At 36.7% G+C, this 25,551-nt stretch overlaps 1 protein-coding gene across 1 annotated transcript in view; it reads right to left on the bottom strand.

Annotated features, from left to right (window-relative positions):
- Window positions 1-25,551, bottom strand: part of NEB (nebulin) — a 231,362-nt gene that overhangs the window by 85,006 nt on the left and 120,805 nt on the right. Inside the window, 16 exon segments of the mRNA XM_069080869.1 lie at window positions 169-372; window positions 2,588-2,899; window positions 4,188-4,295; window positions 5,262-5,366; window positions 6,354-6,557; window positions 7,276-7,587; window positions 12,442-12,549; window positions 13,950-14,054; window positions 14,637-14,840; window positions 15,124-15,435; window positions 16,071-16,178; window positions 16,313-16,417; window positions 18,810-19,013; window positions 19,905-20,216; window positions 23,813-23,920; window positions 24,897-25,001. Coding sequence (XP_068936970.1) covers window positions 169-372; window positions 2,588-2,899; window positions 4,188-4,295; window positions 5,262-5,366; window positions 6,354-6,557; window positions 7,276-7,587; window positions 12,442-12,549; window positions 13,950-14,054; window positions 14,637-14,840; window positions 15,124-15,435; window positions 16,071-16,178; window positions 16,313-16,417; window positions 18,810-19,013; window positions 19,905-20,216; window positions 23,813-23,920; window positions 24,897-25,001 — 2,916 coding nt within the window.

Consider the following 25,551-nt stretch of genomic DNA (forward strand, 5'->3'; position numbering starts at 1 on the left):
ATTTGAATTGCAGTTCATAGACCTAGATAACTAATAGCATGTCATATTGCTAACATTAATGGCTGTTGATTGCTTTTTGTAGGCATTATATGACATTGGGAATGAATTACTTGGTCAAATATTTCTTATGATTAGCTAACTCTGTGATACAATAAAGTAGCAACTTACAATACTGATATTCTCAGCATTTGTCTTAGCAAGGACAACTTCAGGAGTGTCAACAATACTTGTATACTTAAGGTCCTTCACAGGCGTCCGGTAGACACTATCACACAAAATCTCCTGGGCATTCTTGACTCTCAATATCTCAGGAGAACCTTCTGGCATCCAGCCAATACCACGCAACCACTCCAAATCAGCCTTATAGATGGCCTAAGATAAAATGGGAAGGAGCAAGTTGTCTCCTGTTATTGCATTACAAACACCGAAGCAATGGAAATGCCCTATATGATAAAAGATGTACAATAAAAATATATATACATTGCAAAAGAGATGTTTTGTTATGAGCAACAATTCTTTTGTAAGAGTCTGATTTGGGATGTTTAGGAACTTTTGATTCCTTAGAAATAGAAACCCTTTAGGTCTCAAGTTCATTGAAAAGGTTTTTGAAGTGTTTTATAACTACTATCTAAACTGGATGGATTTTTAGAATAATACTGATTGGCTATGACTACAGAGAATGGCAACCATTTGAAGAGTCTTTCCCCAGTACCATAATTCTTGGTTACAAATGAGTTAATAAACAGTTTAGGTTACCAGCAGAGTATTGGAAATTGGTCCCTTATATCAATATCCTTTTAAACACACACACACACAGAGTGTATCTTAGTTGTTAGTATTCTCCCACTTCAAATTACTTTGTAGTAGCTGCTTATGTGTAGAATGTAAACCCATCAAGAGCATGGAATGTTTTATGTTGTTGTTTTTTTTGCCTTGATAATCCCAGTAGTGAATAAATAAATAAATAATAAGAAATGCTGCATTGAAAATGGATGTGTAATTTCTTCAGGAACTATGTGGTTTCCCAGATGATGACAATCAAACAATATCAGATGATATCAGATTGGATACTGGTTTTAAAAAGTCCATCATTTTGTATTTGCTAATAGTAGTTAATATGTCATGGTACAAATGAAATAAGGCAACAGCGAAAGCAACGTTATGCCTTAGAAAGAATGTTTTTTTTTTCTTCTGGGACTATTCTTGGTCCTATAGGTTCAGAAGGCCCATCCCCCAAGAAGGCAATCTTCTCAAGAATACAGATTATGTGTGTGTATACATATACATACACACATCTGCATCTACTTCTATATCTATCTATCTATCTATCTATCTATCTATCTATCTATCTATCTATCTATCTATCTATCTATCTATCTATCTATCATGACCCAGGAAGAACCATGACTCACAGAATCATAGAATTTTAGGGATGGAAAGGATCTCAATGGCCCAACATATACATGAAAATGAATCACTGATGCCAAAAACTCTCAAAGCAGCCTTCCAGTTTTCACCTGAAGACCCAACTCATATGGGTGTTGGGAAGAAAACATTGTCTGACTCTTAGGATATTATAATAAATGTGAATAAATATTATGCCATCAATATGGCAAAACTTCAATTTTGAAGTTCCTCAAGAAAAAAGGATTGATTTTTCTCTGGGCTCTAAAAAGAGAGAACCCATTCCTTCCTGGGGAAGCCCCTTCTACTCACAGATATTTCTAATTGTTTGGAAGTTTTTCCTCACATTAATTTTAAATTTACCTTGTTGTAACTTCCACCCATTACTTTTGGTGGCACTTCCTGGGGCCAAATAGAACAGATCTAATCCATTACCTGGCAATCTCTCTAGTGTTAGTTATGCTGAAGTGTGAGAGAGTTAAGTTTAGAACAAATAAAAAGAAATATTAAGGTACACAATGAATGCTAAATTTATGGAAATCATTATTCCCAAGAGATGGCATAGGATAAAAATATAAGTAGATTTTGAAGTCTTCTATAAATTGATATACGAATAAATCATGATTAAGAGGAGAGTATACATATATTTAATTTTATTTGTCACCTTAATCTGTCAACCTTAATTTGTCAACCTTAATTTTACTTCTATACCTGATATTTCTTTCTAAGTAACATTTTCTAAGAAGACCAAAGGCTGTACAGTTAGCAAGTTTCAGAAGCAAATTCATATAAGTTCATTGAAAATATGAGAATGGTCAGACAATAGTGAAATTATCATGCCGTATTCAACAATGATACCAATTTCATGGATAAATAGAAAGAGAAAGGTGAAATTTCACTAGCAAATAAATTTATTTAATTAAATTGAATTAATCATTGGACAACCTGAAAGTCTACTATTGCTGTTGATCCCCATTATTGAACAGGTCAAGAGCAGGAGGTAATTTTGGGTTAAGGAAAACAATCCAATTGGTAAAAGACTGAGACGCCCAAAGTGAAATCCTTTTATAGAGTTTTGTTGGATTATTATAGCATTACCCAAACTATTGGGAAAGTTTTAAAGATTAAAAACTTCACTGGGCCTAAATTAAATCTGGATCTCTAGGGGGACCCATGTACTTACATCACTTTGCAGGTCATAAGCCTTCCTGGCTTGGATCACATCATTCTGATCAGGAAAGCATGACCAGTGGTGGAGGTATTGACGGTAATCCACATCACTCGCTAATGCCTGGCCCTCTTTGGCAGCACTGATAGACACCATGTTCACTGGTATAGAGATCTTAGCCTTGTTGTCATTGTAGGCCTTCTTGTACAATCTGTCATTCTGCATTTTCAGCACTTGAGCAGCCCAAGAAAGCTTGGGGTCTTCCTTCGCAGTGCGACATCCAATGTAATGACCCTTCGTTTGCTCATAAGCAGATTTGTAGAGATACTGGTAGGCACAAAGAGAAAAAAAGTTATTTTTCTAAAAATCTAATTGCTTCTAGGAAGGCTTTCCAGATTAACCCCATTGTACTCTAATCGATCCTTTACTTGGCAGCTATTTGTCAATTTTATACTTTATCCTTTAGCATTCATTCATTTGCTGCATTGACATTTCTATCACCTCATTCTATATAGGCAAGACAGAATCATAGAATTTGAAGGTTGGAAGGATCCTTAGTGGACATTCTGTCCACCTCAAGCACAAAAAGTATTCCCATTGTAGCATACCCACAAAGTAGTTATCCAGTCTCTTCTTAATGACTTCTGAGGAGGAGGAATCACCACCTCTAGAAGTAGCCCATTCCACTTATGGACAGCTTTAATTCTTAGAAACTCTTTGCTGATCTCAAGCTGGATCTTCCTTAAAATATTTCAATGCAACTATCATTTCCCTCCTAGTTTTCCTTTCTCCAGGTTAAACATGCCCATTTCCTTCAACTGATTCTCCACATGTATATTTTGTTTTCCATAACTGGACAGAGGCCATTGCATAATGAATTCATGTCAGATGTGTCATAAAGGAAATTCTTTTTCAGGCATAGGTTGGACTAGATGGCCACTAAGGTTCCTTCCATGATTCTTTCTAAGCTCCAACACTTTCTACTTGTGTGACTACAAACAAGATACTTAACCATTCTAAAACTCAGCTCTTCATTTGTAAAATGGAGGTCACAATTATTGTACCACCTAAATCATATGGGTGTTGGAAAGAAATATTTGTAACCCTTAAATTATCATAATAAATGTGAGTGATTATTACTGTACTGCTCCAGGAGTTCCTCAAGAAAAAGAAGTGATTTTTCTCTAGGCTCTAATTCTGGTCCCTCATCCCCACACCATGGTCTTTAGTGTAGTGCTCTATCTACATCCAGTAGGTATTCAATAAATACTTATTAATTAGTTGACACTGAGAAGATTTTTGAAAAATAAAGGACTATACTTAAACATGATAACAAATAGAAGTTTGACTATAACTTTCCTTATCCAGGAAAAAAATTCAAAATTTTATTGATGAATTTAAATATTGATCAATTTAAACTTGCATTAAGGTTCTACTTGAAGCCTCTGGAATTGGCAATAAAATAAAATGTAGGTAGATTTTCTACCATCATTAGTGCATTGTTTTCATTGTTTCCCAAACTCAAGAAATGTTCAAGTAGCTTAATATAAGGACCTTGGATAAGGATTGGCAAGGCCTTGTTCAGAAATGAACAGGAAAAGGGCAGAGGTTTTACCTCACTAGCAATGTCTCTTGAAGCCTTGGCATGCTTAATTCCAATGGCATCTGCTCGTAGGTCATAAGCCTTCATCTTGACATCTTCCCAAGCTTGTTGATATTGTTTCTGAAAACAGAAATCACCATGCCACATTTAGTATTCATAGCCAATGTTTAGCAAGACATACTCAAGGAAACAGGCATTATGTTGCAAACTAATTTTGCCTGAAGATTTATTAGTGGCCTTGTTTCAATTTGAGCTCGAGATATACCAAATTTGTAATGAAACAAAGTAAAAAAGTCTCCTAGTAAAATGGGGACGACATTATTTTTTTTTTTTGCATCTTAACAAATATAAAAATACAAACATTTTTCATGTACAAAATATAACAAAAGAGATTATATGTGGTTGCTAATTTCTACTACATACAACTTGCTTTTAAAAAACTAAGTTTATTTCTGTCTTGTATTTTAATACTTTTCTACATTTTCTTCTGAATCCCTTGCCTCTATCTACCCAAAGAGTCATCCTTATAAAAAGAAAACTTGCTTTTAAAATTTGATAAATTCAACGTGTTACTTTCAAAGTTGCTCTGTTGCCTGTTTCCTCTTGACCTTTCTGTTCTATCTTGTATATTAAACAAATGTCTCAATGACAAAGTTCCTTTTAAGAGTGGAAATTTAAGGCAGCCTGAATTAAGTATGAAAAAGTAAAAAAAAAAATAAACATGAAACTGTGAACTTTTTGTTCTCTCTATTGAAATGTTTGCGGATTGATTTTTTTTTTATAATTCTGAAGTTCATAATACAAACATTTAAAATGTAGTGTTCAGCCTTCAGAGAAAATGATGATAGTCCATTAAAAGACTAACTTCTCTGAAGCCCTTCCATTTGTTTCTCTGTGTTTTATTCTTCAAGACCCCTGTCCTATAGCACCTACTTAGCCTTAAAGAGCAGGAATAGAAAGAAGTAAAAATGTCAGGTGTCAAATACTATTGAGTATTTTTAGGTAGAAAAAAGACATCACAGGAGCAGATATGACCCACACATACATTGCTGTAAGGAGAAGATGACTTTCATTTTAGTATCTTACATTGCTGATCTGCATGGCATTGATCTTGGACTGCAGCATCACAGGTGTATCAGCAGGGATGTTCACATTTGCTTTTTCCTTATCCCAAGCATCTCGATATAATGGCTGACAACATGTAAACCGAAAGAATGCCATTACAAATATCACAAAGGAACATAGAGGTATACCAAAAAAATTATCTGTGGGTATGTCCATATTAATCTTTATATTATCTTAATAATTCTGTCATCTTAATATTAAATATGATGCTCTTTCCTAGTTGGCTTTTTTTTTTTTGGTAAAAACCCAAGTTTTGCAGTACTAACAAGCTCTATGAAGAAAAAACAATTTATAGACACATCACTTTAGGACTGGAAGAGATCTTTAAGGTCATATAATTTCAACTCATTTTATAGATATGAGGAAACTGGAATACAAAGAAATTAAATGATTTCTCCAGGGTCCTGCAGGATGTGAGTGGCAGTGAACTCAGAATTTGAACTCAGATCCTCTGCCTTGAAAACTAGCATTCTTCCCATTGTACCACATATGACCTGTGGTACAACATTGTTATGCAGAAAGTATGAGCCTGGGTGTATTAGCACATTCTACCCATGCCCTACACACATGCCTGTGCACATCAGAAATCTGAAAATGGTCATATTATTATTCTGAAATTACCCTTTGACTAAATATCTTATTATATCTTATCTCTGGATAGATAGAAATATATAACTGCCATTTCTATGAGTCATTGCCTGACCCAAATTAATTATTAAAATGTTCAATTAAGTCTGAAAATGTCCACTGTACTCTTGTTTACCAAATCTGTAAAGGTCAACAAGCTTTAGTTTGTTGACAAATTCACTTAAGAGTGGAGTTAATACATTAATTGAGAATAATGGATATCCAAATGTATGTATAATTCTGCAAAATCCTATTTATTGATTGTAAGTGTTTTAAAATGTCTGTTTCATTCAACTGAAAAGATAGGCATTACAGAAAGTATTTAGAGATCTCTTTGCAATGGATTGCCTTTGAAAATTTGCAGGTGAAGGAAGTCTAGCCCAAGAGGCCTTGGGTTTAGTTACTCTAACTCCCTGCCCATCTCACCTCACTGATTTGCAGAGCATTGGTTTTTGCCAGGACAACTTCAGGGGTGTCAACAATACTTGTGAATTTGAGAGTTTCAGGTCTCGTACGATACAGTCTTTCATTCACTAGCTCTTGAGCATTCTTTACTCTATTCACTTCCACAGAATCTTGCGGCAACCATCCAATACCCTTCAACCACTCCAGGTCTGATTTGTATATATTCTAAAGTAAAGAGATGAAACAGATACAAAGAAGGGTTAAATCTGAATGTGAGAGCTTCATGCCTCTGATCTGCCTGCAATCTGTCATCGAGCTGATGGTGTTTTATCTCCTCTAACAAGAATCAAAACATTGTTTGTTTTGCAGTCAACATTATATTTTATATGCCGATGTTTGTTTTCCCCCCAAGCAAAGCTATTGGGACATTCACAAGGCTGACAGGAAGGACTTAAAAGTAGTGCTTATTGATGAGGCAGTAATAGTAAATTATGCTCTTTTTAAAAAAATAGTATGGACTTTATTTCTGATCATTAGAAATTTATCTTCGGAATGGAAAATTTGAGATGACTGGTTAATTTCTTGCAAAATTAGATATGTTTGGCTTCTTTTTAAGGCTAGATCTTCTAACATCTACAATTAATTTTGCAAATTGAGCTTAGGAGGCTTTTAACTCTCACCCCCTCAACTCCCCAAAGAGAGAGGTCTGCTTCTCATTCTTTATACATTCATAGACAATCCAGACATAGGGTGAGAAAAATGACTTGAAGGAAATTGAATGATATCTAATTATTGCAGAGCTGTAGGACAGCAAGTATTCACAAATATAATCTGTGGATTCCTAAAGCCATATTAGTTTTATTAAGGTATTAATATTAATCTTCTCATTAGGAGATACTCATTTTAAAAACATTGCTTGATAATAAAATGATTGTATACATACATCACTCTGAAGTTCATAGGCTTTCTTAGCCTGGATCACATCATTCTGGTCTGGGAGACATATCCACTGGTGCAGGTAATTGCGATAATCCACGTCACTAACCAGGACCTGGCATTTCTTGGCCTGAACAATCGCCATCATGTCCAGTGGAGTATTGTAGTAAGCCTTGGACTTCTCATAAGCTTTCTTATATTCCCTGTCACTCTGGATCTTGGCAGCATGGATAGACCACACCAACTTGGGGTCATCTTGTAGGCTACGGAAACCCACATGGTGGCCCAGTTGTTTCCGATAACCTTCTTTATACTTGTACTAAATTAGTGAAAAATCAGACAAAAGCACAAGTGCAAGAATAATTAGCCCAGGATATTTTGCTTTAAATGTTTTTAAAAATACCTTCTTAAAATTTAAAAATACCTTCTATGTAAACTGCAACATTATTCACAGTATTTTAGTTCATCTTAGGCAAACTTTGATTTCTTAAAAGATAGGAGCTTAGAGCAGTATGATAAGGAAAGAAGGGACATAGGATAGTAAATAGGAGTAGGGAAGGTATGTCAAGTATAAAATTTATACATATATGTGTATAAATTTTATATATAAAACCTTACATATGTATGTATGACAATAGGAAGATGAATATGTATGCTAGGTAGATGGTGTTTGCTGGGGTAAAATAGAAGAGGAAGTCAATTGGGTAATAATATGAGCTTTAAGCCTCTGATGAAGAATTTGCTTTCAGTAGTCAAACCTTTCTGGATTTCAAGAAGAGGAATGACATTCTGGAAATGCAACTAGAGGACGATAATTCTTGCCTGTACTGTACAAGTTAAATTGAACAAAGGAGGAGACTAGAAATTGATCAGGGGCCACTGTAGTAGTCTTTAAATTTGAAGTGAGAAAGAATGATGGAGGGAGAGCTTCTAGAACAGACTGGCAGACTGTAAAGGGTAACATAAAGGGGGTAGTTTAGAGAAATAAAAGTCATAGATAAGTGTAAGATTAAGGCAGAAAAATATAACCTCTTCTCATCCTATTTTTCTTTTGCTCTGTGTTCTTTGTTAAAGTTTATAAGACTTTAACAGAGCCTTGATGGAGCATATGGGCCCCTTATAGCCCTGGACTAGATTCAGCCTGAGAACAGATTGAACCACCTGTTCAGTGAGTACTGGAGGCTGATATGAGTTCTCCCAAGTCCCACCCCCAATCCAATGCTTTAAGGTGTTGTCTGAAGTTTCAAGAATAGACAAAAAACATCCTGAGAGATCAAACAGTTGCCAGAGTTCTGGGCACTGGAGGGAAGGAGATAAAGTTTTGGGAAGGGCAGAAGGCAAATAGGAACAGGGAATTTAACTAGGGACATGGTTCATACAAAAGGGGCACATCTTCCTGATCAGCTCAGACGAAAATCCCTCTTTTCTGTCAAGGGCATACTTGATAAGCTTATGCCAATGCTTCTGCTATTTTTCTTGTTATCACATTCCCAATGTCTGGACTTTATCTACTTGTTGACAGTGATCTAAGGGGGCCACCAAACCTTTCTCTAACAGTGGTTATAAGTTGTAGGGCCTGAATGATAGTTTTTGCAGCCATTATTTTCATTCTTTGCGGGGGGGGTAGTTTTAATTAAACTTCAAAACATATCTAGGATTGTTATAGCTAAGTTACTAGAAATCTCATGTTGAATCATTGTCTAAATCAAGGGTTCTTAACCTTTTTCTGCCATGTTTGGTGAAACCTATGGATTCTTTTTCAGAATAATGCTTTTAAATACATAAAGTAAGACAAATAGGATTACAAAAAAATCAATTATATTGAAATACAGTTACTAAAAATATTTTTTTAAATAATAAGTCTATGGGCCTCAGGTTAAGAACTGCTAGCAAATGGGGGGCAAAGCCAAGATGGCAGAGTAGAAACAGGACTTCCACATGGCTCCCTCTCCCACCTCCTCCAATACATGTAAAAAATGACTCTAAACAAACATTGGAACTACAGAACCAAAAGGTGACAGAGAGAAACTAACCTCCCACTAAAGACAGCCCAACAGGGGCAGGAAGGGGCCTTGAGCAGAGCTCTGAGAGCCGAGCCCAGCCCCTTGAGCCCAAGGTTTTAACCCCAGGGTACCCCAACCAGCCTCAGCTAGAGGGATGTTAGGAGAGTGAGTGGATTACCAGCAACTGTGGCAGTTTCCAGATTTATCAATCCATGAATGCCAAAGACAAAATGAGAGGTCAGTGGACTTTGGGAACAGGAAGTCCAGGAGTGCAGTCTGGCCTCTCCCCCTGGGGCGAGAAGTGACTGAGGCCCAGCGGTCTATAGCTGCATGGCTGCTTCAGACTCCTGGCCTGCAAATTGTAGGGGGAACAAGCAACCAATCTGAGGGGTAATCGCTCTTGCTTTAACCTGCTTTGATCTGGATCCCTGTCTTGGGTGGAGGTCCTGGGGTGCATGATCAGTGTGCCAGAGCCAGTGGAGGCTTCTGAGAGGGCACTTAACTAGTAGTTCTAGCACCTGAGAAAACCCCAATGATTTGGGACAAAGATCTCCTCTCTGAAAGCAAAATTCTATTGTGGCAAAAAGCTCAAGACTCAAGTGGTTGAGTGGCAACATGAGCAAGCAGGGGAAGTGGGGCAAGCACAGCAGTCCAACTTTGTATTCCTTTTTTGGGGACAAAAAGGATCAAAGCATGGAGCAGGAGGAAGACAGCAAAGTCAGAACTCCTGCACCAAAAGCTTCCAAGAAAAATATAAACTGGTTACAGGTGATAGAGTAGCTTAAGAAGGATTTTGAAAAGCAAATAAGATAAGTAGAGGAAAAATTGGAAAGAGAAATGAAAATGATGCAAGAAAATCACGAAAAGCAAGTCAACAACCTGACTGAACAAAATAACACCTTAAAAAATAGACTAACCCAAATGGCAAAAGAGGCTCAAAAAGGCAATGAGGACAAGAATGCCCTAAAAAGCCAAATTTGCCAGATGGAAAAAGAATCTCAAAAACTCACTGAGGAGAATCATTCCTTCAGAATTAGACTGGAGCAAATGGAAGCTAGTGACTTTATGAGAAATCAAGATACTATTAAACAGATCCAAAGAAATGAAAAAATAGAAGGCAATGTGAAATACATCATTGGAAAAACCACTGACCTGGAAAATAAATCCAGGAGAGATAATTTAAAAATTATTGGACTACCTGAAAGCCATGATCAAAAAAAAGAACCTAGAAATCATCCTTCAAGAAATTCTCAAGGAAAATTGCCCTGATGTTTTAGAATCAGAGGGCAAAATAGAGGTTGAAAGAATCCACCGATCACCTCCTGAGAAAGATCCCAAAAAGGAAACTCCTAGGAATATTATAGCCAGGTTCCGGAGTTCCCAGATCAAGGAGAAAATATTACAAGCAGCCAGGAAGAAACAATTTGAATATTGTGGAAACAAAATCAGGATAATACAGGATCTGGAAGCTGATCAAAGGGCTTGGAATATGATATTCCAGAGGTCAAAGGAGCTGGGATTAAAACCAAGAATCATCTACCCAGCAAAACTGAGTATCATGTTTCAGGGGAAAATATGGTCATTCAGTGGAATAGAGGACTTTCAAGCATTTATGATGAAAAAACCAGCATTGAATAGAAAATTTGACATTCAGATACAAGAAGCAAGAGAAGCATGAGAAGGTAAACAGGGAAAAGAAATCATAAGGAATTTATCAAAGTTGAACTATTTATATTCCTACATGAAAAAACAATAATTGTAACTTATAAAACTTTTCTCAGTATGAGAATAGTTGAAGGGAATATAAATGTATATATATACAAATATGTCTATATAGGAGGGTATATGTGTGTATGAATACATATGTGAGTGTGTGTATATATATGTGTACAGGTATATATAGACAGAGGGCACAGGACCTATTGAATAGGAAGGGATGATACTAAAAAGGTGAAATGGAGAGATGAGAGAGGAATATAAGAGAGGAGATGGGGAGAGACAGAATGGGGTAAATTTTCTCATATAGAAGAGGCAAGGAAAAACTATTACAATGGAGGGGATGAACAGGAAGGAAAAAGGAATGAGTCAACCTTATTGAATTTGGTTTGGGGAGGGAATGAAATACACACTAAATAGGGTATTCACCCTACAGGAGATCAGGGAAGAAGGGGATGAGAGGATGGATGATGGAGGGAAGGGCAGGTTGGGGGAGAGGGAAGTTGGAAGAACTCACTTTTGAAAAGGGAAAGGATCAAAGTGGAGACTAGAACAAGTGGGGGGTGGGATAGGATAGAGGGAAATATAGTCAGTCTTTCACAATATATCCACTATAGAAAGGTTTTGCATAGCTACACATGTACAATCTACATTGAATTGCTTATCTTCCCAGTAAGTGTGGATGAGGAGGGAGGAAGGGAAAGAATCTGGAATTCAAAGTTTTAAAATCAAATGTTTAAAAAATATACATATTATTTATTTTTTACATGCAACTGGGAAATAAGATATATAGGCATTGGGGCATAGAGATTCATCTTGCCCTACTGTTAAGTCAGAGGGGGAATGGGAGAGGATATAGGAGAGAACAGATTGGAGGAGGGGGTATTCAGTGGGATCACTGTTTTGGGGTGGTGGGTAGGGGAAAGATGGGGAGAAAATTTGTAACTCAAAATCTTGTGGAAATGAATGATGTAAACTAAAAATAAACATAAAATTAAAGAACTGCTGGTAAACAATTACAACTTTGCTGAGTTGTCTTACATAAAAACTTAGGTTTTTCTTTTTTTTTTGCTTATGATCAACGTAGAACACATTATGGAAATGTGTGGAAAATACATTATGAGATTTTAATGTTTCTATTGACTCTTGATTAGTTTCCAAAGACTGAGGCTACTTCATGATGCTTTATTTCTGGTTCAAAACACTTTTTAGGAGTTAATAAATAATGTTAACGTGGTTCTGTTTTTAGGTACCATGAATCTCCATTACCTGGTCTTAGAATTTTCAACCCATCAGATTTTTTTTAAAGTACAAAACAACCTGAAGTTTTTAGAGAATGAGAAAAAACAAATTGAGGATATTTAAAAATTAGCTAGTCTCATTTCAAACACTTTAATGGACTTAACGAATAGTTCAATAGTTCAACTGAAATGAGAAAAGAATAGAAATTGTACCTCACTAGCAATGTCTCTAGATGCCTTTGCCTGTTTGATTTCAAGGGCTTTCCCATCTATCTCATAACCCTTCTGTTTGGCCTCATCCCAGTCTCGTTGATATAGTTTCTGTAAAGGAAACATAGAAATTAGTTCACAAGTGTATAAAACAGTTGATTATACTTGGGCCAAACAAGCAGACCCTGATTAGGGTTTGACATTTGAGTGAGTTTGTATTGCAATACAGGCACACATGCATGCCTGTTGATAGCTCTTGTTGATTGGTATATGTTATGTTGAAATGTATATCTCAAAATAATTCAGACCCTAAAAGGAAGGCTAAGTATAAAATTTATGGTATGAGGCTATGAGCACAGTGCAAAATAAGACCTTATGTTGTTTTATCAGTTCTTTCCAGAGAAATGAAGATTGGGGCGGAGAATTGGGACTTGGAGAGAGTAGATTTCAAATACTATATTTAAAGGGCTGTCTTGTGGGGGAGGGATTTTATTTTTTTTTAGCCCCAGGGGGAAGGATCAGGAATAATGAATGCAAATTACAAGGAGGCAAATATAAGCTTGAGGTCAGAAAAAGCTTCTTAACAATCAGAGTTGTCTAAAGGTAGAATGACCGAAGAGGGTGGCCTCTCTCTCCTTGAAGCCTTCAGTTAAATATAACTATTTATTGGTTGTATCATAGTGGGAATTTCTTTCAGAAACAAATTGTCCTGGATGGCAGCCAAGGTCCCTTCCAACTCTTCATTTCTATGATCTGTGATATTGAGTCTTCTGCTACTTCACCTTGATGTTATGATAACTGTACTTCTCTCTTCTTACCCCACATGACCTTTTCTAACCAGGATCTTTGGGTCCCTAGTACAAAAGGAGATTGAATGTTTCCACAGAGTATTTGGCCAGTAGTATCATTTATTTCCAGTTACCAAACATGGAAACTGATGTACGAGATACAATACATAACTTTTCAAGACTAAATGAGAATTGCTATCAGAATCAGAAATAGGAGTCCAGGATCATGCTACTTAGTCCAAGATCTATTTGTGTATCCAAATTGCCTTCTATCAGAGTTTTTAAAATATATTTTATCTGATATGTTTTTAACTCCTTTAATATAGGAAATGTATCTATCTATATCGATATTTGGTCTGTACTGGGATTTCATCAGTGTGAGGCAACAACAGGCGTGGTAAATCCCACCACAAATGCAAATCAAGAGTGTTTGTCATTGTTAGTCTTAGAGGGTTGCCTGTGGCACTGAGATACACACTAAGCCAGGATGTATCTTTAGGTAGGAGAAAACCCAACTTTTGCTTATTGAAAGGCTGATCCTCTTTCAAATACCTAAGGCTGCTTCTCAGTAAAGAAGATGTTACTAAAGGGAAAAAAAAATATCAAATGTCATTAAAAGTTTTCAAAATTTCTTGTTGCTAATTAAACCATTTCCTACATGTTCAACAGACTGATGAGCATTACAGCGTGAAAAAATTTACATTTCATTTCCATGAATCTTACCTTGCTGATCTGCAAGGCATTGAGTTGAGCCTGTAACATCTCTGGTGTGTCAGAAGGAATGTTGATGTTTGTCTTATCTTTATTCCAGGCATCTTTATATAACCACTGATGAGAGAATAGAAATATTGTTACTTCTACATAGAGTTAGAGAGTTTATTCCTATGATGCAATATTACTCTATGCTTATATAATGCTTTTCTACCTATCATGTTTGTTGAAAATTTTTTAGAGAACAAGAAAATTTCTCTTCCTATTGAAATATTGGAAATACTTTGAAATAGTGGGGAAAAAGTCAAGTTCCGTTGTGATTATGCCAGAATTTCACAAGTATGTGCCTTCTGTCTCATGGTCATGACAGAAAATTCTATGGAAAACTAAAATAGTTCACATTTATATAGCTCTAAGATTTATTCTTCAGAACAACCCTGAAAAGCAGCTAGTGCAAGAATATATATCCCTATTTGACAGATCAGAAAGGTTAATGGAGGTTAATGACTTGCCTAAGATCATAGAACTAGTAAACATCAGAAGTGGGACTTGAACCCAGATCTCCTGGCTCCAAGTCTAATATTTTTTTTCCCTCTAAATTATGCTATCACTATCATTCCTTCAAAGCCCAGCCTCCTAGTTCATTCTAGGTAGCACTGTCTGAAAAACAAGGAACATCAGCTCTAAGATACATCTTACCTCACTCATTTGCAGAGAATTGGCTTTAGCCAATACAACGTCAGGGGTGTCAACAATATTTGTGAATTTCAGGACTTCTGGTCGTGTTCGATACAGTCTCTCATTTATGAGATCTTGGGCGCACTTCACTCTAGCCATCTCCACAGAACCTTGGGGCATCCAGCCGATGCCACGTAGCCATTCTAGGTCAGCTTTATACACGCTCTACAAACAAAATGTTACACTTTATATTTTATGATGAGTTTCAGACAAAACTAATGATTAACTGAAAAACAAAATTTTTAATATTACACATCTCACATTTGGGAAGAATTAAGAGAATGGAAAAGGCTTTTATTGGGGGACAAATGCCTCTTTCCATTTTTCAAAGTAAGGCCACTTGGCACATAGGTTTTGTATCAGACAGAGCCAGAAAATGCCAGTTTACTCCATTCCAACCCATGTTTACCAACACCTAAATAATGAAACTAAAGAGCACATTACTTACATCGCTTTGTAGTTCATAGGCCTTCCTTGCTTGGATAACATCATTTTGATCTGGTAAACATGTCCAATGGTGCAAGTAGTTGCGATAATCAATATCACTGACCAGGGTCTGGCATTTTTTAGCTAGCAAGATGCCCAACATATCCACTGGACTGCTGAACTTGGTCTTCCACTTCTGGAAATCCTTCTTGTACTCCCTTTCACTCTGAATCTTCCCTGCGTGTATGGACCACATAATCTTGGGATCATCTTCCACGCACTGCGCTCCAATGTGGTGACCCTTCTGTTTCTCATAAGCCTCTTTATATTTGTACTAGTAAACACCAAAAATCAGATTTTAGATATGTTGTCATCTAGATGACAGACATAGTGACTACATTAGCTGGTTCTGCTTGCCTTTTTCTTAGTTACACAGGTGGGCTGTAAGAGGGTGAGGTACAATATATAGAGAAATGATTATAATGCAAAAACAAAAAAAAAAGCATTTTTTTAAGGAAAAAATAAGAAACCTTACTATAATCAAGCAGGTTTTGATAGTTCCTGTCAGCAACAACAACAACATTAAGGCAACTAGCAAAAATTTCATACTTTACTTTGGTATGTCAAAATTTTGGCATTCTTGAACACTTGTAAACTAAATCTTAAATATTACAAAACTAAAAATACTTACATTTTAAGTTTTTCTCAATGACATTCTTTCAAACCCATTTAAAAGCAACTCTAACTATTATTGTCAAAAATATATATTTTTTTAATTTTCTGAAAATATACTGGCCCAAAATTTACTCATTTCTTTTTCCAATAGCAAGTGTAAGAGGAAGGCCAAAAAGCTAAGAAGTTAGATCTGGGAAAATGCACATAGAAGGACTCCTAAAGAAGCTACCCTGCTAAACTATTGGAACATTTCATATTCTGGAGTCTTTGAGAATTCAGTTGAAAGGCACTCACATCACTGGCGATGTCCCTTGAAGCCTTGGCACTTTTGATTGGAATGGCATCAGATCTGAAGTCATAGTCCTTTGCCTTTGACTCATCCCATCCTTGAGTGTAAAGTTTCTAGGAAGAGGAAAAACAAGTAAATTGGGAATAAGAAGCTTAGATGGCTCAAAAGTAGGAAGGAGGAAAGTGTTAAGATGAAATGGTACTTTATATATCTTCGTAAGCAAAACCAAACCAAGAAATGTCCTTACGTGGCTGGTGTTAGCAGAATTGCTTTTGGCCAGTAGGATTTCAGGTGTGTCTGGCATCACATGAATGGAGGTCTTGTCGGCATCCCAAGCTTCTGTGTACAGATGCTGTGGGACCAAGAACAAAAACTCATCTCAAAAACAAAGCAAAAAACTCCCAAATATCTTTCTTAACATTTTAAGAATCAGTAAAGCCATCTCAAACCAAGAGGCTTCTTTTCATAGACTGAAAGGGGCAGATAGACATTCCATAGGTAATGTGAAATAATATGATAGCTTCTATTTCTTTCATGCTGAGGATTTCCTTGGCCAAGGTGTCCACAAAGGTCTACGTGGCCAATGACCTCCCAGCAAAGTAGAGATCCAGGATCCTAGAGGACCCCAAGATCCTATGATGTAATGAAGATTATATTATCTGTGGCATAAAACAAGTTTCTGATCCTGAGAATCCATTCACACAGGTCTTTTTCATAGTCTTCTCTTATTTGAAAATGTGAAGCTGAAGTATCCACTGTCTCCATAGCAGAAACAATTCCAGAAAAGGAGAGTAGAGATGGCAGATGTGTGAATGGTGACTTCAATTTAGTCTAGTTCAATTCAACAAACATTGATTACAATAGGGAGTAGCCTTAAGAACAATAAGGGAGTAGCCTACTATCCATAAAGAGATAACAGAGCATTTTGGAGAGCAGGGAGTAATTTATTCTGTGTTATAAATAAATAAATAAAAGAGCTCTTCACTACTCACTTCTGGGTTGAAATAATGAATTTTTGACATCCACATAATGGATCACAAGCAATACAAGTGAGTTGACAGTGTGAGTTATCACTGCTGTCAAGCTCTTCTCATTTTCCTGAACCCAGTCAGGATGAAAAATTAATAGTGTCATATATTCCAACCTGGCTTAGTAAAGAGATGTCATTTGGCTTAGTTTATATTATATGACAGTATATGTAAGATACTTATATGTATGTGTATATGTAAGATATGTATGCATATTCATTTAGTAATACCCTCAGATTACTGCTGAATGATTCCTGGAAAATGATGCCCAGGGAGACCAATTCTCCTTCTCTCCTCTAAGTGGTGAAATGTTGTTAGGGTACAGGATTCCATGCCCTTGTGAGAAGTAAGGCTGAAAATATTACTCCGCTGGGACACAGAGGGCCAATGAAAAATGACAGAAAATGTTGACTCTCAGCACTTGAGGACCTTTGAACTTCCAAACATAGTTCAATAATGACTGTATGCAGTCAATTCCCACATTTTGCAAATGAGGAAGCAGACAGAAGGGCATTATGTGACTTACCCTAAGATAATAGAGTAGCTTATAATAATAACAATAGCTAACATTTGTGTAGTACTTAGTGTATGCCAGACACAGCCCCAAGCACTTGCGAATATTTTCTCACTTTATTCTACGACCTTGGGAGATGGGTGCTATTGTTATCCTTGTTTTAAGATAAGAGATTAAGGGACTTGTCTAGGGTCAGAGAGCTAGTAAGTTTCTGAGCGTCAAATTTGAACTCGGGTCTTTCTGTCTCCAGGTCCATGGTCCATTCTGCTGTGTAACCTAGTAGCAGAGTCAGGACTCCTCTGTCTCAGTTTACTACTCTTGACATAACCAGCCTACTTCTTCGATGTCATTTGTGGTACCAAATGAAATCCTGCCTGATTCTTTAATAATACCTTACATCTGTCTTCAGAACAGCTTCATAATATATCATTTCCTGTCATCCTCACAAACACCTGTGAGCTAGAGAGGACACATGACATCATCCCCATTTGATAAATATGGAAATTGAGGCTCAGGAAGGGTAAGTGACTTGCCAAGGTCATAGATCCACAGAGAATAAGACCTGTATATTCTTAAATGTTCTTTTCTCTGCACTTCACTAGTATCAAACTCAAATAGAAATGGGGTCACTGAATCATCACTTCATATTGACTTAGAAAACTACGTATTAACATTATCTATGTTCTACTGTGTCTTTATTTATTTGTTTTGTTAATGTTTTCCCTATTATATTTTAATCTAGTTGGTGCTGCACTCGGAAATGTGGAGGGAGAGCTGCATCATTGACACCTCTTGCACCACATCGTGCTGTTCTCACATGGAGACAAAACATAGAGCTCCCATCAAGGAATATGCTGGAAGCTCAGACAAACCAAGTCTCCTGAAGCCACCTAACATTCCTGTACCTGAAGAACAGCTAATCAAGGTGCAAGGGGAAGACAAGCAGATGGCCTTTCTGGACTGGTGGCAGACTCCTGGTGTATCTCTCCCACTCACTTTATAGGAGGAACGGGTTGTTCACAGAGCTCAGAAGGGGTTCATTGGAAATCAGAGTGGTCCTTACTGTATGTGTCGGGTGAATCAGAATCCTTGTTTATTTTATTTTCTCATTAGGGATACTTCTAGCTTTCATCTGTAAGATGTTTCTGAAAGGATGAGGACAATCCTCTGGCAAGTGGGACAGAAGGCAGCCAGTAACTTACCTTGCTCGCATTCAGAGCATTGTTCTTTGCCAGCACAATTTCTGGGGTGTCCGTGATGCAAGTGAATTTAAGTTGATCAGCAGGTGTGCGGTACTTCTTGTCGCTTAAGATTTCCCCTGCTCTCTTAACTTTTTCAACTTCTATAGAACCAATGGGAACCCATCCGATGCCTCGCAACCATTCCAGATCAGCTTTGTAAATGGCCTGAAAAAGCAATGAAACTGAATCATTTTGGGAACCTTGGCGATGATGTAACTCATGTAGGGGTAAAATACTAAGCAAACTTATTTATGTGCATTTATTCATAGTCATTTTAGTGCTATTTATTCTGGTTTCGAATATATAAGTTTATGTAGTCCAATATCTTGTACTGAGGTGACCAATATTTGAGACTTTTGAGGCAACTAAGAAACAAATTAATCCTCAAGCATGCTCCATTACAATTATGCAATACTAATTTTTTTGCCTTTTGGAGGGCAATTGGGGTTAAGTGACTTGCCCAAGGTCACACAGCTAGTTTGCAATACTATTTTGAAGAAAATTATTGCTTATCTCCTGAGGGAAATGTTTTTCTTCTGATTTCATTACACATATGTCAACATTTCAAAATAAGAATCTTAAAATTACATAGTGCTTTATGACTATAGTGCATTTTATGTTTGCTATCTCATTCAGTTCTTGAAGAAACCTAGAGAGTTTGGTAGTATATGAAGTACTGTCCCCATTCTAAAGGTGAGAAAACTGAGGTACAAAGAGACTAAATGATTTGTATGAGGTTACAGACCTAGGGAGTGGCAGAACAGGGCTTTGGTCAAAATCTTTTCATTCCAAGATTAGCACTAAAGGAGCTTGAAAAACTGAACATAGTTTCCAATATATTCTTGTATACTTCAAGGAATTAACTCTTTCTCAGAGCCCTTAACAATCTGTCCTAATACTTTTCATTTTGAAATCTCAGCTAGCTATATTTTACCTATCCTCTGCTAAGTGGTCAGTAGCAAAAAAAAAAAAAAAATACGCACTCTGCATCTGTTTCAAAATTGAAGTTTTAAAAACTTACTACATTCATCATAAGGAGACATTTTGTATACTCACATCACTCTGTAGGTCATAGGCCTTGCGTGCCTGAATGACATCGTTCTGGTCTGGCAGGCACATCCACTCATGTAGAGGATGCCTGTAGTCTACATCACTGACCAGAGTCTGACACTTCTTGGCCAACACAATCCCCAGCATGTCCACTGGGCTGCTGAATTTGGTCTTCCATTTTTCAAAGTCCTTCTTGTACTCCCTGTCACTTTGGATCTTGGCTGCATGTAGAGACCACATGATCTTGGGATCATCTTTTATGTCACGGGCACCAATGTGGTGACCCAACTGCTTACGATAGCCTTCTTTATACTTGTACTAGAAAGGAAAAATGATATATGAATTTTATCTGATATTAATATTTGTAAGGGCATTTTACAGTTTTTGAAGTAGTTTCATATAGATTTTATTTTCTTTCACTATAACAATGATTCTCTGAAGTAGTTAGGGCAAATAATACTACTTCCATTTTAGAGGTGAAGTAACCTCCAGAGAGGTTAAATGACTTTGCTCAAGGTCACATAGTGAGCAGAGAGCTGGAACTAGGGCCTAGATCTTCTGACTCCTAGTTCAGTGGTTAAAACTTTCTTATTAGAGTTTCATAGTCTGCTATTGCCCAAATTTGAAATTACTCTTCATCTTAGACATTTTTCTCTTGTGGACCTTCCATATTCTGGTACTCACAGAAATATGATGCCCCCCAACATGACATACTCTCTCCCCAAATGACACTATCCTCTCCCCAAAGATGACAAGAATCTCTCCAGTACTGGCTGCACCTTCTCTCACGTCCCTCAACACACTAGATCCAGAGAATGAAGAGGCACATTTCTTGTCCTTCTGAGCCTATTTCAGATATTACTTCTACTACTGTGACTTAGAAACCTCAATTCATTTGGTTTATACTCTGTTAAGATATATTAACCTATTCAGATTCTTGTCACAGTTATCTACTAGCTCTGAAGTCATTCTCTTTTCTCAAGGGTTTCACAGTCTTATTTTCTACACCAACCCCTACATCTATATTTGGGAACTTATACACACATACACACATATGGGTCTTCCTCTAAAACATCTTGACTACTTCATTCATCAACTCCCTCAACTCTCATCACCTCCAGCTTTACCACACAGAGGAATGTTTATCCCTTGATCTCACTAAAACCCACAAGTTTTCCATATCCCTGATCAAGAATCTGAAATTTCTCTCTCTGACCAAAATCTCATAACCTTCTATTACTCCCTGTGCTCTGTGCTCCTAAAGCTATTCACCTTTACTGTGATTTCTGATCCTGCCATCTCCCAGGCTATTACTACTGCTCTGGTTTCACTCTCTTCCCTTCCTAGTCTAGAAACTAGTTCAGCAGGTCATCCTTATACCACCCTCTACTCTTGCACCCCTTGCTTCCTTGTCTTATTGCTGCTTATGCCTTGTCAAACTAGCTCTGGATTACAGTCTCCATCCAGCTCCTGCCTTCTTACTCATGTACTGCTGAATGTGATAGAGGAAGTTAGGAAACTATGTTGACTCAATTCACTACAAATTTACATGATCTATCTTAATTGTGCCCTCACTGCTGAACGGTAATCCTTTTGCTCTTTTCTGACTCTTGGTCCAAATTTGCACAGGGAAAATTAAGGTCATTTCCTGCGAGTTCCAGATCTCTTGTCCCCTTCTCTATATTTCAGAATTCTTTGATATCACCCTCCTCCATTCTTTCCTTTTCTTCAGTCTCTGATGAAGAGAAGGGCTTTCTTCTCGCCAAGATGTCTACTTGTGCCCTTGATTCCATATTTTTCCATCTTCTCCCTTTGTTTGCCCCTTTGATCATCCCCTCTTTCTAATTTTCAGCCTTTCTTTAGACACTGTTTCCTTTCCTATGGATTATAGATTTTTCTCATCTTTAAACAATCTTCACTTATATTTAGCATCACCTCAAATTACTGTCATCATTCCTCTTTTTCAAAGTCGAATTAGAGAAGCTATTCACGCTATTGTCTTTACTTGTGCTCCCTTCCCTCACTTCTCAAACCTTTGCATTATGGTTTCCCACCTTATGAGGAAGAGGTGGAGACTGTTCTCCCCAAGTTACCAGGTAGTTTATTAAAAATTACATTTACTTTATTTTTAATTTATAAAATAAAATGAGCATTTTCATAACAGAATTTTTCATAAAGATGATTGTACATGAAACTGCAAATCTATTATATACCACTTGCTATTCCTTTTAAATATATAATAAAGTTGCCATGTAAATTTCTCTTCCCCCATTTTTTCCTTCCCTCCCCCCTAGAGATGGCTATTAGACACAGATTTGCATCCATTTGTTTTAATTGCCAAATTAGAAAACACTGTCTTAGTTCTTTTCCTTTTTGACCTCTCTGCACCATACCATTGACCTCTCTTTTCTATTCTATATTCTCTTCTCTCTGGGTTTTCTTAACACCAATCTCTCCTGGTTCTCCTCCATCGATAGGATTGCTGCTTTTCAGTATCTCTTTTGCTGTATTGCTGGATCCATTCCTCACCCCAGAGCCCTAACCTGGGTCCTTCTGCTCTTTTCCTTCTACACACTCTCTCTCCAGGCAATCCTCACGGATTGGATTACCATCTTTCTAGATGATACCCAGATCAATATATCCAATTCTGATGTTTTTCCTATGATATGGTTCTGAGTCACCAAATGACTATTGGGTATTTCAAACTGAATATCCCATGGGAATCTGAAACTCAGCATTCTCTTCTACCCCAGACTTAACCCTCTTTATAAATTCCCCATTCCTATTGAGGGCACCATTATCCTTCTAATTACTCAGATTTGCAAAGTTAGAGTCATTTTCCATTCTCCACTCTTCATCACTCTCCATATCTAGCTGCTTGCCAAGTTTTGTCAAATTTGTCTCCACAACATTTATTTTGCATCCGTCTCCTCTCCCTCTATAGTTTGAGCCCCTATCACCTCTCACCTGGATTGTTGCCAGTCTCCTAATTGGTCTCCTTAAATATGGTTTTTCTTGTACACTGTTGGCAAACTTAGGGTCACAGGTCTATGTAACTCCCCTGTTCAAGAATTTTCAGTGGCTCCCTATTACCTCTAGGATAAAATTCAAACTCCTCGCTTGGGTATTTAAAGCTCTTTAGGGTCTGGTTCTAGTCTATATTTCTAGCCTGATTACATATGTTTATGAAGTTCATGAAGTTTACATTCTGTTCAAACTGGCTTACTTGCTGGGCTTTGTACAGGACATATTCCAGTGTCTCCATGTATAGTCTGTGTCCCTATCCCCAGAATGCCTCACCTCTGTCTCTTAGAACACTAGATTCTTCAGTGTACAGTTAGAGTGCCAACCTTGACATAATCTTTCATGATCTCTCTGATTTCTAGTGTCCCTCCTAACTACACCATATATAATTTATAATGACTCATACGTGTACATGGTGTGTTCCCAAATTGAAATAGGACAAAACAAGGACAATTTTGTTTTTGTCACTGTTCCCTAAGACTTTGTCATAATTTGGCACACAGTAGCTGAACAAATAACTGTTGAATTAAATTTACTGCTTTGGGTATTTATTTGGATGGCACTAAGAAAAAAACATTTACAATGATTATGTAAACACCACTCTTTTTAGACCATATAGATGATATACATATATACACACATATGTACACATATATGTATATATGTGTCTCCTGAACACTTTTTCCTTTACAGAGAAACTGACTATTAACCGTTTGCAATAATCTTCTGCTAGGTCTGTGCAGAATGGATATAATTCAAATTATAGACACTGGAAATGGAGACTGATAGAAACACCTGAAATGCTGGCCAAAAACATTTTCCGATTTCACAAGCTGCAAGCACATCTGCAGAAGAAATATCTCCAGAGACTTCAGAAATGGTTGACTTACATCACTTGCAATATCTCGAGATGCTTTAGCTGATTGAATTGGAATGGCATCTAATCGTAGGTCATAGCCTTCCTTCTTAGACTCCTCCAGGGCAAGTCGGTAGAGTTTCTGTAGAAAACAAATTATTGGTAATCATTCTTTGACAAGAAATTCTGGTTTCATTAGTATTTTTTCCTGTGAAAATTAAATGTCCCTAAATACACTCAACTTTCATTACAATTACCACAGGAAGCTAAGTTTTGGATGGAGAGAATGTATCTTCAGAGGTCCTTAAGTCCTCTTGAGGAAAATATCAGTCCTATAGCACTAATTGGCAAACTGCTGGCAATATCATTGAACTATGGCCTGATATATACATGGGCCTGTAGGAAGTCTCTTATTTCTTTGAAGTTGTGTCTCTCTTAAGGATATATAATTCTTCTAGTCTTCTCCCCTTCCACCTTCCTTTTCCTGATCAACTTTCAAATCTTGTAGCATTGTAACAGGGGTAGCAGATGAGGCAAACAACTGTGGTCCTGCCCTCTTGTTCTATACTTGAAGGTAAGAGTAGGGGATTTTTAAAAAAAAGTTAACTCTAACTTCATCTACCTCTCCCCCCCCCCGCTCCAATAATGGTATTACACTTTATAAATAGGTCATAATATTCCCTTCAGAAAAGCAGTGATCATATCTTGTTTGTTTCTACCTCTGTTCTTCCCTTTTTGTCTTTCTTAAAATAATTAAAATATTATTTCAAAAGTTTAAAATTGAACACCTAGTATTTAAGTTTGTTTCATTATATTTTCTTATTTTGTATTTAAGTTCAAAAATAAAAATGTTTTTTAAAAATTGAAGGAAAATTGAATGCCATTTCAAGCAACTAAACTTTCTTAGTAACTATTCACATTTAAGTGAATTAATTTCAATACAAAATATATTTTTTACTCATTAAAAATCTCATTTAATTCTTTATCTTTTCATTCTCATTACCTTTTCCTCTTATAGGGTCATGATTGAGTATGCACTCAATTCTTTGGGTTCTGTCTTTTTTCTCTTTGTATTATTTTATAAGGGTCTTTTCCCACCCATTCTTAACGCTACTCACCGCACTATAGTTTATTTTGTTGAGTTTGGCAAGCATGATTTCTGGTGTGTCTGGCATGACATGGATTGTTTTCTTATCATTTTCCCATGCTTCTGTATATAAACGCTATTTAAGAACAAAAAGAATAAGAAAAGTTTATTTTCTAGCTCATATACATTTGTTTACCAGATTCTTCTTCTCTCTGCCTTGTGTGGTGATAATAAAATGGTGGAGAGGGAATTTCCATTTTTTTCTATGCATCAAACTTTACTTCTTTTCTTTTAAAATTTCCTTTTTTTGAACACCAAATAAAAAAGCATGAAATTGTGCATTTCTATTATGTATAGCTTACTTTTCTTTTGAAATAGATAATAAGTTCAACATGTAGCTTTATTAGCTGTCCCAATTTTCTGCGATTTTTTCTAGCCTTCTTCCTATATATTTTTTAAAAAAGATGTTTTAATTATTCTCTTTCTTTGTTTCTTTCTCTCTGTTTGTTTCTTTGCCCCTTCCTTCCTCCCTTCATTTCTTCTTTTCTTCCTTCCTTCCTTCCTTCCTTTCTCTCTCTCTCTCTTTTTCTCTCCCTTCCTTCCTTCCTTCCTTCCTTTCTTTCTTTTTTCTTTCTTTTTCTTCCTTCCTTCCTTCCTTCCTTCCTTCCTTCCTTCCTTCCTTCCTT

The sequence above is a fragment of the Petaurus breviceps genome, unplaced genomic scaffold, assembly GCF_028583685.1.
Source record: "Petaurus breviceps papuanus isolate PSGF00001 unplaced genomic scaffold, PetGlider_PUasm1.0 91133, whole genome shotgun sequence".
NCBI lineage: Eukaryota > Metazoa > Chordata > Mammalia > Diprotodontia > Petauridae > Petaurus > Petaurus breviceps.